This window comes from Orbicella franksi, chromosome 14 (genome assembly GCF_964199315.1).
Source record: "Orbicella franksi chromosome 14, jaOrbFran1.1, whole genome shotgun sequence".
NCBI classification, from domain to species: domain Eukaryota; kingdom Metazoa; phylum Cnidaria; class Anthozoa; order Scleractinia; family Merulinidae; genus Orbicella; species Orbicella franksi.
The window spans coordinates 13,826,057-13,843,348 of record NC_138158.1 but is presented as its reverse complement, the minus strand read 5'-3'; the positions used below and the strand labels follow the sequence as shown (position 1 = coordinate 13,843,348).

The 17,292-nt window shown below is 39.6% G+C and overlaps 2 protein-coding genes across 4 annotated transcripts in view; both read right to left on the bottom strand.

Annotated features, from left to right (window-relative positions):
* Positions 1-2,376: 2,376 nt before the first annotated feature.
* On the bottom strand, positions 2,377-14,708 carry LOC145467424 (uncharacterized). The gene is made up of 3 exons (XM_081450981.1): positions 11,992-14,708; positions 6,017-6,388; positions 2,377-4,819 (listed from the first exon to the last, which is right to left on the bottom strand). The coding sequence occupies exons 1-3, from the start codon at positions 12,106-12,108 to the stop codon at positions 4,454-4,456; spliced, it is 855 nt and encodes a 284-aa protein (XP_081307107.1). The 5' UTR covers positions 12,109-14,708; the 3' UTR covers positions 2,377-4,453.
* A 24-nt stretch (positions 14,709-14,732) lies between these two features.
* The window catches only part of LOC145467321 (rapamycin-insensitive companion of mTOR-like), a 45,206-nt gene continuing 42,646 nt past the window's right edge, over positions 14,733-17,292 (bottom strand). For all 3 annotated transcript variants that reach the window (XM_081450870.1, XM_081450872.1, XM_081450871.1), the window contains 3 exons: positions 16,376-16,584; positions 15,595-15,733; positions 14,733-15,232 (listed from right to left, as the gene is read on the bottom strand). In XM_081450870.1, coding sequence (XP_081306996.1) covers positions 15,173-15,232; positions 15,595-15,733; positions 16,376-16,584 — 408 coding nt within the window. In that variant the 3' untranslated portion in view covers positions 14,733-15,172. The remainder of the gene's footprint in view (positions 15,233-15,594; positions 15,734-16,375; positions 16,585-17,292) is intronic.

Sequence of the window (17,292 nt, the reverse complement as noted above, 5' to 3'; positions counted from 1 at the left end):
CCGTTCGCACTTCGTTGTGTTTTGCCAGAAATTAGAGAAATACCCGAGACACTTCTAGACGTGCCACAGTCTGGTATCCAAGAGCGCTAAGCAAAATTACACTTTGAGAGAAGTTGCTGGAAGACAGATAGGCCGGGTGCAATACTTCTTAAACAGGGACCTAAAACACCTTTCGGACTGCCGGAAAATCGGCAATCGCATTAAAGGGTAAGTTGCCTATATTTTAGAGTCAATTTTAACAACTCGCGGTCCTGAAATATTTTCCGGAAATGCCAGCCAAACTAGGTCAGTTTTCTGGCACACCAGTCGTTATATAATGAAGCTTATTGTTGGATTTAGCGAGTGAACTTATGGCGCGTTTTCAGGGTCGAAATTAAAAACTAACTTTTTCACCTTTCCTTACCTGCTAAGTAAAATGTCTGTCATTTCCTGTCTTTGAAATTAGACAGTACGCATCTCTTTTGACCTCCGAAACAATACAGTCCGCGTTTCCTGGATACTAAAATCATAACATCCGGCATATTTTGACCTTTGAACAAAATCCTCTGCGTTTCCTGACTTCTCCCGAATTTTAAGTCCGACATGTTCTGACTTTCAACGTAATTAGTTACCAAATGTCGTAATACTTAGTTTAAATATCTCAACGTAACATCCCATACTGACACCTGACAAGCAATTTAGTTCATAATGAAATCTCGCTGCTGAGCCGACATTTTGATTTGCGAAATTTGTAAATGCGCGTTTTCTGACTTCTCGATTCTACCAGGCGTCTTTTCCGCGCAAGCCTGGATCCCCTGATGCAAACCTAGTGCCAGGACCGGGGCTTTTCCCGGGAATTTATGAATGGAGTCGACGGCATAAGAGCAATTCTTGAGCAGTCTTCGCCATACATCATTCGACCTTGCAGGGAGACTTCAACAGGACACAGTTAGTGAAGATGTGGCTGATTATGATCTGTTCCGATTGGAACAAATTTCTCGCCATTTGGTTCGACTTGCTGACAACATGCAGATGTTTGATACAGTTCGACCCTCACTCGCCACTGTGACGCGAATGTTGTCGGAGGTAGAGCCATTCCGGCACTCCTCTACACGTGTGGCCTCCTTTATCATGACCCTAGAGTGTGCCGCCTACTTTATGATTTCCTCCTGCTACTTTATTTCAGTTTGAAAACCCTGATCACATGTTATGTGTATTATTGTAGGATCCACGCCTACGCGGAAAAGACGCCTGGTAGAATCGAGAAGTCAGAAAACGCGCATTTGCAAATTTTGCAAATCAGAATGTCGGCTCAGCAGCGAGATTTCATTATGAACTAAATGGCTTGTCAGGTGCCGGCATGGGATGTTTAGTTGAGATGTTTAAACTAAGTAGTACGGTATTTGGTAACTAATTACACTGAAAGTCAGAACATGCCAGACTTAAAATTCGAGAGAAGTCAGGAAACGCGGAGAATTTTGTTCAAAGGTCAAAATATGCCGGACGTTATGATTTTAGTATTCAGGAAACGCGGAATGTATTGTTTCAGAGGTCAAAAGAGATGCGTACTGTCTAATTTCAAAGACAGGAAATGACAGACATTTTACTTAGCAGGTAAGGAAAGGTGGAAAAGTTAGTTTTTAATTTTGACCCTGAAAACGCGCCATATGAACTATGGTACGAAAACATATTACGTGAATTATAGTTTCTTTCATATGAATCGGTCATTAAAAGCTTTTTTCCATATCACCGAATGCACAACAATAGACTACTGATCTACAACTAGAACAATTTTTTTCCGGAAATGCCAAGACTTCCAAGTTTAGTGTCACATCTCACGACATAAAGTGCTGCATGTACCCATTCCACTGAACGGAGGTGTATCACGAATTAAAGTAAATATACCTGCTATATTTTTGTTGTTGTGCCAGAACCATATCAGGCGAGCCCACAACGAAGATGGAAACGAAATGTACAGCACGGCGGAGGGGACTGAATTAGCAATCGCAGAAATGGAATTAGGCGAGGGATGGGATATGGCCATCGAGGTAAGCTATTCGATCTTCAGTATATCTGGACAGAGAGTCGACAGAGGGAGGGTCGCGAACTGTTTCGATACTGTTATTTCCGTTTCATAGTGATGACTCATAGTAGGAGATGTTTCGGTCCTAACCACGCTTCATTCATGCAAATTGAACGAAATTCAGTTACAGCTCTCCGCTTGGAATATAGAAGCAACTTGTTCAGTGTCAATTTGTGAACTCAAGATGTATTTACTGTTAGTGTTTCGTTTATATTTTATACAGACTGTTGAACAGCCAGCTTCACCAACTACCAAGAAAATGAAGACTGCGTGAAAATAGAAGCTATCATATTAGTATCAATAAACAACGCTTTTGTGAACAGAATAATTGTTGTCTACCTTCGTTTGTTTTTACTCGGAACAAATATTATACGGTGTCGATCTGAAAATGAAACTTTTCGCAGTAGCTTTTGGACAAAGACAGTTTTCTTCCATACATCTCGGTTTCTATTCCATAATCCAGTAACCTATTGTGAAGCAAACATACAATTAATTAAATGAAATTGCATTGTGATGTTGTCAAAAAAGTAACTCCTTTCATCACAGCGCCCCGTCGACCGCCATATTGAATTATACACTGTTGCTACCAAATAATGTCACGTGAACGAAAACTTGTGCAGCGATTGGTTAATGGTTTGTTTTGGTCGAGGTTATCGAATCTGATAACGATCCCGGACTGTTAACCGGCTTTCGAACAACCCGGCCCAGATGAACTCTGAACAATTTTATGCGTCTGAAAGACGCGTGAAACGGAGACGTTATACTTCTCAGACGAATAATTCTTCTAGTTTAAAAATACGAGGCAAATAAAACAAACCAACTTAACTGAATTGAGTATCTGCTCAATTTGTAATAAAGCGACCAACAGTCTCTCTCACAGAAACTTTATCTGTCAAAAAGAACAGGAGTTTGATGCCGTTCTTACTTATCTAAACACACTTCATTTTCGACTCATTGTGCGTCTGAGACACATTATTTGTCTTCTTAGGTAAATGCAGCCTTTACCTCTACGGGCCACTACGGCCCGTTGAGACAAACACTACATTGGCTCCTAACAAAAACTCAGTTAATTTCACATCTAAAACCCTCGTTTACACGACCACCTCGTTAAAGCCATCGAGTACCACCTTGTAAACTTTTAACCTTTATTTTCTTTTAAAATTTACCTCGTTAGTGCTACAACTCCAAACTGACTTTTTAAAATGGCAACACACAAAATGAAACTGAAAAAACTGTTATGAGTCCCCATAAAATAAGTCAGTTGTGTTTAGTAAACTGCGAATAGAAATCAATGGGGGAGTCACAATTAAATTAGCCTCTTTCAGACGTTCAGTTAGTTGGGGCGACACCGAAAGAATAGGGGAGAAGCGCGGTGCGGGACGGCCCCAAGCCTCTCTCTCCTTTCGTCGCTCCGCTGTATTTTCGCACTACAAGCCAACTAACTGAATGCATCCGTAGAAGAAGCTGCAATCAAATTATGTAAAGCTTTCATAGAGAGGTTTTTATTTGAGTGTCGTAAAGTAATTGGTTTTGCAATACTATGCTACATGATTGGCTTAAAAAACTCGCGCCACTTTTTCATCCAATCACAAGTGAAACCAAAACTGAACGTGACTTACTTGCACAGGTTTTCCCGCACTTTGCGTCAGCCATATGTAATAACTTAGAGCTTTGATTGGCTCACTGTACTGTCTGTGTCCTGGCTTGATTACTTTGGTTTTGGTTTAACGACACTCAATTGAAAACCGCTCTAAATAGACAGTAGCCCCCATTTTGTGCGGAAATATGCTCGGATATTTGTCCGCGGACATTGCGTGTTCCGAGAAGAAAACTGATAGCATTGAGGAATAGATAATGTCCAAGGACAGATATCCGAGCATATTTCACACCAAATGAAGGTTATCGTGTTGATTATCCTTCAAATATTTTTCGCATCACTTGCTTAACTTAACATATGGAAATTTGTTTTTGAGTAATTATACGGTAACATGAAACAATGAGAAAAAACAATGTTTAGTCATCAGTGCAATGCCACTACAATCCGTAGAGAAGTCATCATACCGAGCTTCTGGAACAAGGATTTGACTTGCTCAACTTAGAATTTATATTAATGGTATTACATGCAAGTACTATGTAATAAAATTAGTTTCCCATCATTAATAAGTAAAGTGCACGTGAAAAGTAGATTACATGCATTTCGTGAATTTTTGTTGATTTTCTAATTTAGAAAATGTTTATGCTACACTGATCACATTTGTGACCTTATTTTTACCCATTTATACGGCTAAAACAGTTTCACTAAAAACGCACAAAAATTTCAGTTCTGACTACAATAACTTTTAATAAGCATGAGCTTCAGCAGCGACAATCTTGATAATGAGAAGAGATTAATTAGGACTGGGGCCTAGACAATTCTTCAATCATTATCCGGGACACCGATTCCCATCCAGTGTAAGCTTCACCCAAAGTATGGCCACTAGGACAAGATCCTACCCACAATTCCACTCTAACCGTGCCCTGTGGGATGTTTTCACAGTATCCCTCAAATGATCGATGATGAAGCAGATTGGGATTCCCAGCAGATGATGGCCAGCCATTGTACACAACAGCTTCGATTGTCATTGGTCCACTGCATTCGTTACCATTAAACTTGAAGAACCACCGGTTACACTTGGAAGAAGTGCCCTGGACTCTCATATTTCCCTGGAATGAGACTTTGATCGCTGTATCAGACTGCAACTTATTAAACGAGCAGTCCTGGAACAAACGAAAGTAAAACAAGTCAGTCTTCAAATCAGTAAAATATATCACATCAGCTTTATTTTTATCATTAACTGAGAATAACTGGATCCCGATCATAAATTGTTGGCTCCACGGGTGAAAGCGTAAAGTGAGGTGTAAGGAGCTACCCTTAAATCTAGAGGAGTGAGTCAATCTGGGTGACGTTTTGGTAGTACTGGGCTTTTACCGTTACACTAAAATGTCAACAGCAGGATCACCGTCGCTATATCATTATGGAGATATATTGTAAACACGGAGTAGATTGTGTTCCCTCAAACTATTTTCCAGTGGTCACATTATGTACTCAAAAGTAAATCATGGAAAAGGACAAAACTAAACAGGCATCAGTTATAACACCTCCGTGGAATTAAAAAAATTGCACCTCTACCATCTGTCTCTATTATTTATCTCATATCCTAGAAAAAAAAAACTTAGGCGAGATCAAATAACATGAAATCTCTTCAACCAGGTTTACCCAAGTTTAGATGAAACATAAATTGCTATCACCCCAACTCTAAAGTCTCCTCAAACGCATTTCAACGCAGAGCCCTTACCTTAAGTGTCCGTGAAATCAAATTTCCCCTCCCCCTTTCTTCCAAACATGAAAAGCACCATCTACAACAACCACCTACCCAACTCTTATTCTACTAAATAGAAGAAACTGTCGCCAAAATGAATGTAAAACCTTAAACACGGAAAATGATATTTCAGTTCTGAGCCCTCCGAACTGAGGAATCGAACCGATGACCCATGCATAACCACTGAGATACCAGTTGGGTGATCTCACTGCTGATCTATAGACTCACGGTGTGTAAGACATGTCACACTTGTCTTGCTGAGTAATGATAAAAGAATAAATGAGAATGCATGCTCAGTACACAAGTACGCAAGTCACCATTCCATTTCTCATTATCTAAAAGATGTAATATCAGTTTCATCACCCCGATGAAAGAGCAGTTGACAAAATACTTCCGTTGATAACTGTTACATCTCACGCCATCACAACTCACTATAGGAGGGCTTCTTAATTTACAACATGCGCATATGTACTCAAACATCGATTGATAAAATTCTGATTCCCATCGAAATACTTAGATCTGAATTTAAACTTACATGATGTGATATAAGCTACTTTGCTCATAACAATTCTTAATCAGAACATTTCACTCTTACTTTGATCTTGCCGTTATCTTGATTATCATTCAGATTTTTCCACACACATTGTTTCCAGTTGGTTTGTGGCACTGCACCAGAAGGACTTGTCACGCTTTCTCCTTTCTCTCCCTTATCACCTTTTATTCCTTGATCTCCCACATTTCCCCGTGCTCCTTTTATTCCCATCATTCCTGGCAGTCCGCTCTTCCCACGAGGCCCTTCATTTCCTTTCTCTCCCTTTTGTCCCAGCATTCCTTGCGACCCCTTATCACCAGTCTGTCCTTTAGCTCCATCTCTTCCCTGCAGTCCTTGCGGCCCCGGAATACCAGGCATTCCCGGCATGCCATTTGATCCTGGAATACCAGGAAATCCATGGGTAGACATGGATTTCTAATAAGGAAAGTAAAACATGCATTCATCCGACCATGTACCAGTGTAAACTAAAGGAATTCGAAAATAATTATTCTATGTCTCACTGTGATTATCCATAATCTCTAACACTACTTTAGAAATATTCGCTACTTATTCTTACAGTACAGACAGTACTGTTAGTGTTACAGTGCGTTCACTGAAACCAGGGCCACCCAGACAATGAAAACCAATCAGATGGCAGAACTGAAACAATAGATTCCAACATTTCCAAATCCAGCCAGTCAAATGCCCGGTACAAAACAATGAAATATTAACTTGTTCGTTGGGAATTGTAATGCTTACGCGACATTGTGTTATTTTACTTTTGATTTTACATTGAAAAGCGTGATAAACTCATTAGGTTTGATCGTTTTCCGCTACGAACGTACGGCCACACAAAAATATCATTTTTACGGTTTTTACAAATCATAGAATAGTAGATTTTGACATTTTTTTTGCAAAATAAATCCCGCGCCTGCTGTCTGTGCTTTTTTCTACTTGTACACAGCTTTCGGTTGTCATTTTAATGTAGCCGGCGGTGAAATAACCCACCATGCAGTTCTCGGAAAAACTAACACATTCACCGTATCAGCAGCTGTACATTTCGGAGTTTGAGCTCCCTTTCTGGGTTATCACAAACTGTATTGAAATAACATCTTCATCGAAAATTCAAACGAATTTTTTTTTCCGCGTTGAACTATCAAAGCCTCAGCGTGTAAAATCACTCATTCAAAAACAAAAGACGATGGCGCCATAGGACCCTCCCCTGGATGGAAAAATAGAGGATATTTCGAGCAAAGAATTCAGGTTAAAATTCCATTTTAGTATCCAGCTAACTTTTCAATTCTCCTGCTTGAAGTTTGCTTTCAGCTCCTTTCAGTTGCATCGAAAGTAATCTCTTTCCAATTCGTACATTTCGAACCTGCGCACATGCGAAACTACTCAGAGACCATTTGTTTTTTAACACAAACATGAACGATTCGGACGATTAATGCCAGGTAGTTCATTGCGTTTCCTTTGTTGATCCATGTCAGATAACGATCTGCACGCGAAGTTGAACTAGCGATGAATAGATTATAGCCTGCGGTAAAAGTATTTTTAATTAAATAAGTATTAACTTGTACGCGAGAAAAAAATTTCCAGGAGATGCATTTGAACTGTTGGCGACACTTAGAATTCAGTTTCAGATCGCCAACACTTGAAACAAATATTTCTTGAGACAATACAGTTTTGGCCAAAGACCCTGCAAGACAGGGCCGTCGATAAAACCAGGAACATGGAACATTCCGGAACATCCCGGAACATCCCGGAACATCCCGGAACATCGAATAATTATCATAATTATGCAAAAAATATGTAAAATTAAATTTTTAAACCTAAAATAAACCAAAATAAACTGTTATCAGCTTGAAATATGAAAAGATATTATTGGGGATAAGGGAGTCGGTAGCAGAGGGGTAGGTAGCGTTGGGTATTTATTCAACTGACCATAATAAGTGCAGGCTCCCCTTCTTTCCCGCCAATTGCGTCACGTCGCTTTTCAGCACTCTGTTTTTCAACACAAACATGGACGATTCTGACGATGAATGCCAGGTAATTCATTGCGTCTCTTTTTTTTATCCCTGATTTCTTCAACATCTGAGGTGTTTGTCTGAGCATCATACAGTTGCTTGTTAAGTCAGTATTCATAGTTTTGTCGCTATTCCATCTTCATGTTGCTATTTATCATACCCAGATTTCGCGCCGCTCCGCTAGGAACGCCTGGCACTATGACCCACTAAGTGCAGACTCGGCCTTTCCGGGAGCCCGAGTAACAGGCAAGTTATTATTAATAAACTAGTGGTAATCAAAGATTTATAGAACAGCGCGTTCACGCGCGGTTTTCGCATGTATGGTTTACTTTGGTGGTGTTCGAATGGCTCGATAGAAAACTAAGTTTGATCGAATGTCAGATAACGATCTGCACGTGAAGTTAAACTAGCGATAAAAGTATTTTTATTAATAAGTATTAACTTATACTGGACAAACATTTTCCAGGAGATGCATTTGAACTGTTGGCGACACTTAGAATTCAATTTCAGATCGCCAACACGTGTAACAAATATTACTAGGGACAATAAAGTTTTGACCAGCGACACCGCAAGACAGCGCGCGCGTCGCCAAATGTTTTTAAATTTTTTGTTTGTATTTGTTTACACTGTCATCGGAGGTCGAGCAGTCCGAACTAGTTTAGACAAGAAACTCGATGCTGAAGAGTTTCTATTTCTATCTCATGGAGAAACTATTTCTTCATGAGAAATCGTGTCTACGCATATCTTTGTATTGACGTAATGAATTGAATAAAGAAATCACACTCGTGTACCCATACTTTTAGGTCTGATTAAGGAGTTCGAACGCCACCACCTTAGTTTTCTGTGAAGAACGAAATCTGGGAATAAATGACAGTCACGTGATTAAACTGACGGTGAACGACTGGAAGGAGTGGATTACTCTTCTTGGTTGCTAGCCTTCACTCACTGCAGTCACTTTCATTTTTCTTTCTTTTTTTCCTTTTTTATGTTTTTGTTTTGTTTCTATTTTCCGGGCTGATACCAGTTTATTTTTGTTTATTTTACTTTTAAAAGTGTAATTTTACATATTTTTCGCATAATTGTGATAATTATTCGATGTTCCGGAATATTCCGGGATGTTCCGGGATGTTCCGGAATGTTCCATGTTCCTGGTTTTATCGACGGCCGCAAGACAGCGCGTCGCCAAAAGTTTTTAAATTTTGTGCTTGTATTCGTTTACATTGTCATCAGAGCTCGAGTCCGAACTAGTTTCCACAAGACACTCATTGCAGAAAAGTTTCTATTTCTATCTCATGGAGAAACTATTCCTTCATCAGAAATCGTATGCGCGTATGAATTGAATAAAGAAATCACACTCGTGTACCCATATTTTTCGGTCTGATTAAAGAGTTCGAACGTCACCACCTTGGTTTTCTATGAACAACGAAGTCTGGAAGTAAGGGACAGTCACGTTATTAAACTGATGGCGAACGACTGGAAGGAATGGATTAGTCCTCTAAGTTGCGAGCTTTCACTCATTGCAGTCATTTTCATTTTTCCTTCTTTTTAATTGTTTTTAAAATTTAATTTTGCATATTTTTCTCATAATTATCATAATTATTCGGTGTTCCGGGATGTTCCAGAATGTTCCATGTTCCATGTTCCATGTTCCATGTTCCATGTTCCATGTTCCTGGTTTTATCGACGGCCGTCGATAAAATCAGGAACATGGAACATTCCGGAACATCCCGGAACATCCCAGAACATCGAATAATTATCATAATTATGCGAAAAATATGTAAAATAAAATTTTAAGAAATTAAATCAAACAAAAATAAACTGGTATCAGCTCGGAAAATAGAAACAAAACAAAAACATAAAAAAGGAAAAAAGGAAGAAAAATGAAATTGACTGCAATGAGTGAAGGCTAGCAACTAAGAAGAGTAATCCATTCCTTCCAGTCGTTCGCTGTCAGCTTAATCACGTGACTGTCCTTTAGCTTTATTCCCAGATTTCGTTCTTCACAGAAAACTAAGGTGGTGGCGTGCGAACTCCTTAATCAGACCTAAAAGTATGGGTACACGAGTGTGATTTCCTCATTCAATTCATTACGTCAATACAAAGATATGCTTATAAAAGATTTCTCATGAAGAAATAGTTTCTCCATGAGATAGAAATAGAAACCCTTCGGCATCGAGTTTTTTGTCTAAACTAGTTCGGACTGCTCGACCTCTGATGACAGTGTAAACAAATACAAACACAAAATTTAAAAACATTTGGCGACGCGCGCGCTGTTTTGCGGGGTCGCTGGTCAAAACTTTATTGTCTCTAGAAATATTTGTTACAAGTGTTGGCGATCTGAAATTGAATTCTAAGTGTCGCCAACAGTTCAAATGCATCTCCTGGAAAATGTTTGTCCAGTACAAGTTAATACTTGATTAATTAAAAATTCTTTTACCCCAGGCTATAATCTATTCATCGCTAGTTCAACTTCACGTGCAGATCGTTATCTGACATTCGATCAAACTTAGTTTTCTATCGAGCCATTCGAACACCACCAAAGTAAACCAGACATGCGAAAACCGCGCGTGAACGCGCTGCTCTATAAATCTTTGATTACCACTAGTTTATTAATAATAACTTGCTTGTTACTCGGGCTTCCGGAAAAGCCGAGTCTGCACTTAGTGGATCATAGTGCCAGGCGTTCCTAGCGGAGCGGCGCGAAAACTGGGGATGATGAATTGCAACATGAAGATGGAATAGCGACAAAACTATGAATACTGACTTAACAAGCAACTGTATGATGCTCAGACAAACACCTCAGATGTTGAAGAAATCAGGGATCAAAAAAGGAGACGCAATGAATTACCTGGCATTCATCGTCAGAATCGTCCGTGTTTGTGTTGAAAAACAGAGTGCTGAAAAGCGACGTAACGAAATTGGCGGGAAGAGGAGGAGCCTGCACTCATTGTGGTCAGTTGAATGAATACCCAACGCTCCCTACCCCTCTGTTACCGACTCCCTTATCCCCAATAATATCTTTTCATATTTCAAGCTGGTACCAGTTTATTTTTGTTTGATTTAATTTTTTAAAATTTCATTTTGCATATTTTTTGCATAATTATGATAATTATTCGATGTTCCGGGATGTTCCGGAATGTTCCATGTTCCATGTTCCATGTTCCATGTTCCATATTCCATGTTCCTGGTTTTATCGACGGCCTAGAAAGTGCATGTAATTATTCTTAAACCCACAAGCAAGCGAAAGTACTAACGGCTTGAGCTTGACAATTTATTAAGCGACACCGTAGTCGCATAAGCATCACAACGAACAAGTTGAGATTTCATTGTTTTGTACCGGACATTTGACTGGCTCGATTTGAAAATAGGACATTTGATTGGCTGGATTTGAAAATGTTGGAATCTATTGCTTTAGTTATGCTATCTGATTGGTTTTCATTGTCTGGGTGGCCGTGGTTTCAGTAAACGCACTGTAACGTGTCTGTTATTAAACTTGTGACCCTGCAGGTCTGCTTTGATCCTGGGAAATCCTCTTAGAGGCCAAGGTCACGTTCTTGATATCTATATTGAGACATATTGAGTGTCACCCTGCATCTCTCTTAATCAGGTCAAATATTTTCCACTAATTCTTGCATAGCAATGATGTTTGTTCGTTTGTAAAGCCGATTGCCCCCTCCCCCCGAGTACTCACATTTAAAAAGGTCGGGGATGCTCGTTGTCTCCTATGGGATGGGACCCCCCCTCCCCCCCCCCCCAGGGATCACCTCTTACTTAACACAGACATTATTGATCCTTCAGAGTTTCAGCCGCACATTAAGGAAACATTCTTATATCGCTTTGATTACTTCTCATTAAAAGAGAGTTCGGTCCTGTTTTATTTGGCACTAAAGCAATGCAGGGTTTTTTTTTCTGGTAGATGAACAGTCAATCAGCCAGAGAAGCAATTTTTAACAGCTTATTTTGAACTGACTGTTTGTCGTTGGAAAGAACAATTGATATTCAACTTCGTACCTCACATAAGTCCTTGCTATCGCCGGTATTTTGGTGTTGAGGACTGGTAGTGGTTTCCAGTGAGTCCCCTGTTCCACACAACACCAACAAAGCAGCAAAATACACAAACTGTGCCATGCTTCAGAGGTAAAACGACAACAGTGCCAAGAGTACTTCACGTCTGTGTGATGTGAACTCGTTTGGTTTCGTAACTGGCTCCGTGATGGTATGTGGTATTTAATTCCATGGAATGCAATTTATGTAACGTCAGTGAGCAAATTAAAGATAAGTTAGGTGTGGCTGAAAGAACATAAGTCACGAGGACTCTTTTGAAGAGATTAAGAGACCTCTGATAAAGCACTTACGAGCAGGAGATAAGATGGTTATTTATTGCTGACACACTGACGTATTGTTGACTCCTTTATCTTCCCACCAAGCCCCCTCCTATCCCCCTCCTATCCCACAGGAGGAAGTTGAGTTCTCCAATGAAAAGAAGAGCTCAATAGATTTTGCTTCTGGCGTTACATAGAGTAGGATTTTACTTCCATTTTGAAGAACTTTGTGACGGTTTTTCGTTTCAGTGTGACAACTAAGGTACGAATTTTGATAGCAAGTCTGAAAAATATATCGAGAATCAGATATTTTTGTCAGTGCACGTGAAGCATGGATAAGGGATTCGAAGACCCACGACACTCAACCAGATGTTCCTCGTGTTAAAACGATTTAATTACTATTCAGTGAAACAAATTCACTCCACTGGTAAAGTTTTCAAGTAACTTGGCTGATATAATTTTTGTATTTATTTTCTGCGATAGGAAAGACTTGAAGAGGATTCCAGAACAGCCAAAAAATCATCTGAAATTGCATTATTCAACCAAAACAATGTCAGGGCCATTTCCTTACTATGTCACGGAAAAAACATGGCGGATATTGTCGTAAGGTTTTCATATTCTTCTTTAAACACAAGGCAATGGTTTAAAAGTATATTTTCTAAAAGCCACCAATGTATTCTTTGTTTCGTCTGAAGCAGAGAATAAAGTACAAAGCGAACACACAGACTAAAGCTTTGCCGCATTTAATTTGAGATTATCAGGTCTAACAGCAATGATAAGAATTGAATCTGTAGAATGATTATAATCCGCAGCGGAACTCTTTGATAATTGACGATGTTTTTAGTAACGTTTGTTTCTGAATGAACATCACGACACAAATGTGAAGAATGGATTCCTTTTTCATAAACTTAGTGAACAAAACAGTCAATTTAATAAATACAGCGTTGAAGCTAAGTAATAACGTTGCCAGATCTTCTATTTGAAAGCTGTCGTATCTGAGATGAATGATAAGCTTTATTAATTTCAAGCACGAACGCGGAGACGAAATTAGACTGGGTTGAAGGTGATACCTATCATTGCTTACTGTCCTTACTTTTACACGTTTCCCATTACAATTTAACTCAAACAAAAAAAAAATGTTCGAGGAGTCAGGACAGGCCAGTTCTTAGCCGTTCTCGTCCTCTCGCGGTCGAGCCGTACACGCGGGCATCTGGGAGGGGTGACGTCAATACATCTCGACCCAAATCGACAGCTTCGTCTCTAGTCAACGGAGATAAGAACACGTGGGTATTTCTTACAAGAAAGGCTCAAGTGCTCATTGGTGATCAGGTTAGTGTGAAGTGATTCATACAGGTGTTTACAGATATGTCCTCGACGTAATAACATGACAGCTCTTACAACAACATCAGAGGATTCTTCACATCTGAAGCCAATTATGGGAGAAAATTCGTGAAATATTACTCTACTCAGTATTCATGGACCGGGTCGTGTAACGGCTCAGCTTGATACCCTCTTAGAGGACAATAGAACAAACAACAGTGTCAATGTCCCTAGCTCTACATGACAGCTGCTACAATAATTTAACAATTGCAGCTTTCGAGATCTGCTACTCCTCTGCATGGAACAGCGTCACTAGTTGTGGAGCTTAAGGAAGATTAAGCGACAAGTACTACAACAATTACAAGTTAACAGTTTTATTTTACAAGAGATGGCGATGGCGAGTTCATTTCAATGCGCCCTTACAATTTTTACATGATCACTTTAAGACTGACGGAATGAAATCAGTCTACAGTAGTTCAACCCAAGGTATGGCCGGCCGCTAATATTCTGTTAATAGACTCCAAAGTTTACATTGAAAGTGATCCGTTTTGTCTTTCCCGTTACTGTGTTACAATCAAAATTACGCAGAAGGTAACGAGAATATAAGAGTGCATAACTGGGAAGCGAGCAAACGGCTGGCATTTTCGGCTACGTTCGATATATTTCTCAGGCAAAACAAGACTACAGTCCAGGTAACTGGCCAGACATGTTTTTGTTTTTGAATATCCACACAATCGCAAGTCATTCTGCTTATTAAAAACGTATTTTCACGTGAAGCAACGTATTTTCACGTGAAGCCGTTCCAGAATATTGTCCCAACCTTGAAAACACTGATGGTACCACAAGATGTTCTCAATGTATATGTGAGTCTACCTACAGAGTTTTAAAGTTCTTTCAAGGTTTTTTTTTAAGGTGTGGTTCTGATGTCAAGATTAGGCCTGCATTTTTCGTCCAGCGATTTTCCAGTTCCTTTTCGTGGTACAAGCATGGAGCTTGCAGAGAGCTTCTGAGCAATGGCTTACCGGACGAACACGCAGTTAACACTTCTTCGGAAATCTTCGAAAACCTCTGTATAGTTCTATAAATCACGAGATGATGATGATGATGATGCTCAGCAGTGGTGTTGCTAAGCAACATGACTTCACGATAACGTTTGCAGAGGGAGTATCGAAAGCTTTCTTGTTATCTGTTGTACTTCATTCATCGGAGACATTTCAAGTACCACACACCACTTCGATGAAGATTTTTCCAAAACAAGTTATACCCTGATTCCAATTATGAACAGAGAAATCAGCTGGCATCTTGTATTTATTCCAGAAAATCGCTGTTAATTTATTGACAAAAGATTCCAGACATCTCTTTGTTCTCTGCTGTTATTTGCAACTATACAGTCTTACTTTCCTTGCACACTTTCCACGCACACTTGCTCCCAGTTCAACAGTTGTCATAACGAAACCTTGAACTTCCGTTCTACGACGATGTCACATGTCTGCCGCGTGCTTCACATGTGATCTTGACTTGTCATCCAGTCACGACCACTAGGCATACAATTACGCAGACAAAGAATTACTTTGCTCTCTACCAATGACCAAGTCTGCTTGCTCGATAATCTGAAAAGACAAAGATCACAATGAAAAGAAGCTAAAAAAGGAGTACAGTAGACAGAGAAATGGGAGGGACGCCAGTGAGTAAGGGAGGAATCATCTTAACTGATACACGGTAAAACTGCACCACAGAGAGTAATCACCAAGAACTGGACTACCTTTATGAGGCTAATCTGTAGAAGACCGAAGGAAAAAAAAAAACATTTTTCCAAATTGCCCATTGGTAAAATTCTCATATACAAATTCTCATATCCAAACAGTATCACGTATCACTACTGCTTACTCTTAAAATTTGACCAACAAATTACAAAAAAAAAAAACAACAAAATATTACATAATGTAACTTGGTAAAGCAGAGACTAATTTACCGGATCAAAGTTGACATTCGCGAAGAGTCCCTGAATGAATCTTCGAATGTGAATCCTGAACGTGTACAAACCCAAGATGTCTGACACTTCACAGTACAGACAAAGATCTTGGAACAGATGTGAACATTTCTCTTTTAACCTGAAATGAGAATGAGATGTTTGACTTCAAAACATATGAACTTTGGGCACAGTATGGCGTTTAAGCAGTTTGAACCACGAGAAAGTGTCCAGACAAAAGGTTTACTAAGCAGTAGAATAGGTCTGCACGTGCGTTATACATCTCGCTGTCCTCTACAAAACAACAGCGTAAAATGGCCAAATTCTGGGTCTTAAGGAGAATGTCTACCTGGACGTTTCATTTGCTATGTTTCTATTTGGGCAGCTTAACAAAGTCTATTTGCAACTTCCTTCTTCTTCGCTAAAAAGATCAACGCATGTTATAATTCATAACAACAATGTCACTTTGTAACCAGATCTAAATATTTCAGGACTTTTCAAGACTTCCAAGGACCATAAAACCAAATTTCAAGAACACATCAACAAATGAGCTTTTGAATGAAAATGGCAGAGTAGCAAGAGATAAAATGAAACAAACATCGATATTTTTTGGACCTTCACACAAGAGTTTCACTTTTGAAGGCTACGCTTTGAATTTTGAACTCTACGGGTGCAAATGATCCCCGCAGTAACAAGCAGGGGACAAGCACGCGAGAGCTGAGTACTGGAAAAAGACGTCAAAAGCTTCGTGTTGCTTGGTCAGTAGAGATTCCAAAAGACTTACTTCACAAGTTCCTCTTGATGTGACCGAGAAGCTACCACGCTGCTCAAAGACGCTACTATTCTCAGGATCTCGTCACGAATCAGTCTTTTTCCTTCCTTTGTGTGTTCATCAAGTTTACTTTTGTTGACTGGTGTGTTGGTTAAACTAAGAGATGACCTACTTTCTGATTCGGCCAAAGAACACTTGCCAATGGCATCTGCGCGCTCAAACTTCAACAGAAAGAAACGCAGTTAGATCATAGTTTTGGCGCTTGACAAAACTGCAGTTACCCAGGCAAACACGAGAGCAGTCCAAATAGATCGGTGAGTTTTTTATACATCTTGTGCGCTTTGTCAAATTAATTGGAACAACATTAGTGCAGAGTTAACATCTCTTAACCTGGACATATGAAACACAATGTCCCCAGTCGTACGATGCAAACCCAATGTCTCTACGGTAGACTTGCTAGAAGTCGTTCATATATACCATCATAGATGTTTCAAAGGGAGAACAAGTGGGTTTAAGCGTGTTCGACGCGCAAGGATATACTAACCTCGCGTGTCGCACTCGCGTAAACCATTATGCTCGCACAAAGAAACCGTTGGTTATAACAAAGCCAAAGACTTTGGCCAACTCTAGCTTAGCGATTTTGAAGTGAAAGCAAGTTCGGCAGATAGAAGCTCGTAATCAAAACAAATTACGTCATCTGTAAATAGCTATGTCCACGTGGCTATGCAGTTTTTTTTAATATTCAACAAAACGGCAAGTGGTTTTGCACGAACTCATAGAACGGTTTTCAATTGAGCGTCACAAAACCAAAACCAAAGCAATTACAGCGGTTTTCAATTGAGTGTGGAAAGTAATGTGGTTTTGGTTTTACTGTGGTTTGAGATTGGCTGAGTAGTCTAATTGGTAAGTAATTGGTTTGGTTTGGGTTC

Bases quoted from the DNA above. Each gene is read 5' to 3' on its own strand.
- LOC145467424 (XM_081450981.1), bottom strand. From the start codon at position 12,108: ATGGCACAGTTTGTGTATTTTGCTGCTTTGTTGGTGTTGTGTGGAACA. The intron at 6,389-11,991 runs GTACGAAGTTGA...TTTCCTTATTAG, and splicing joins ATAGCAAGGACTTATGTGAG to AAATCCATGTCTACCCATGG. The intron at 4,820-6,016 runs GTAAGAGTGAAA...CGTTTGTTCCAG, and splicing joins AAGATAACGGCAAGATCAAA to GACTGCTCGTTTAATAAGTT.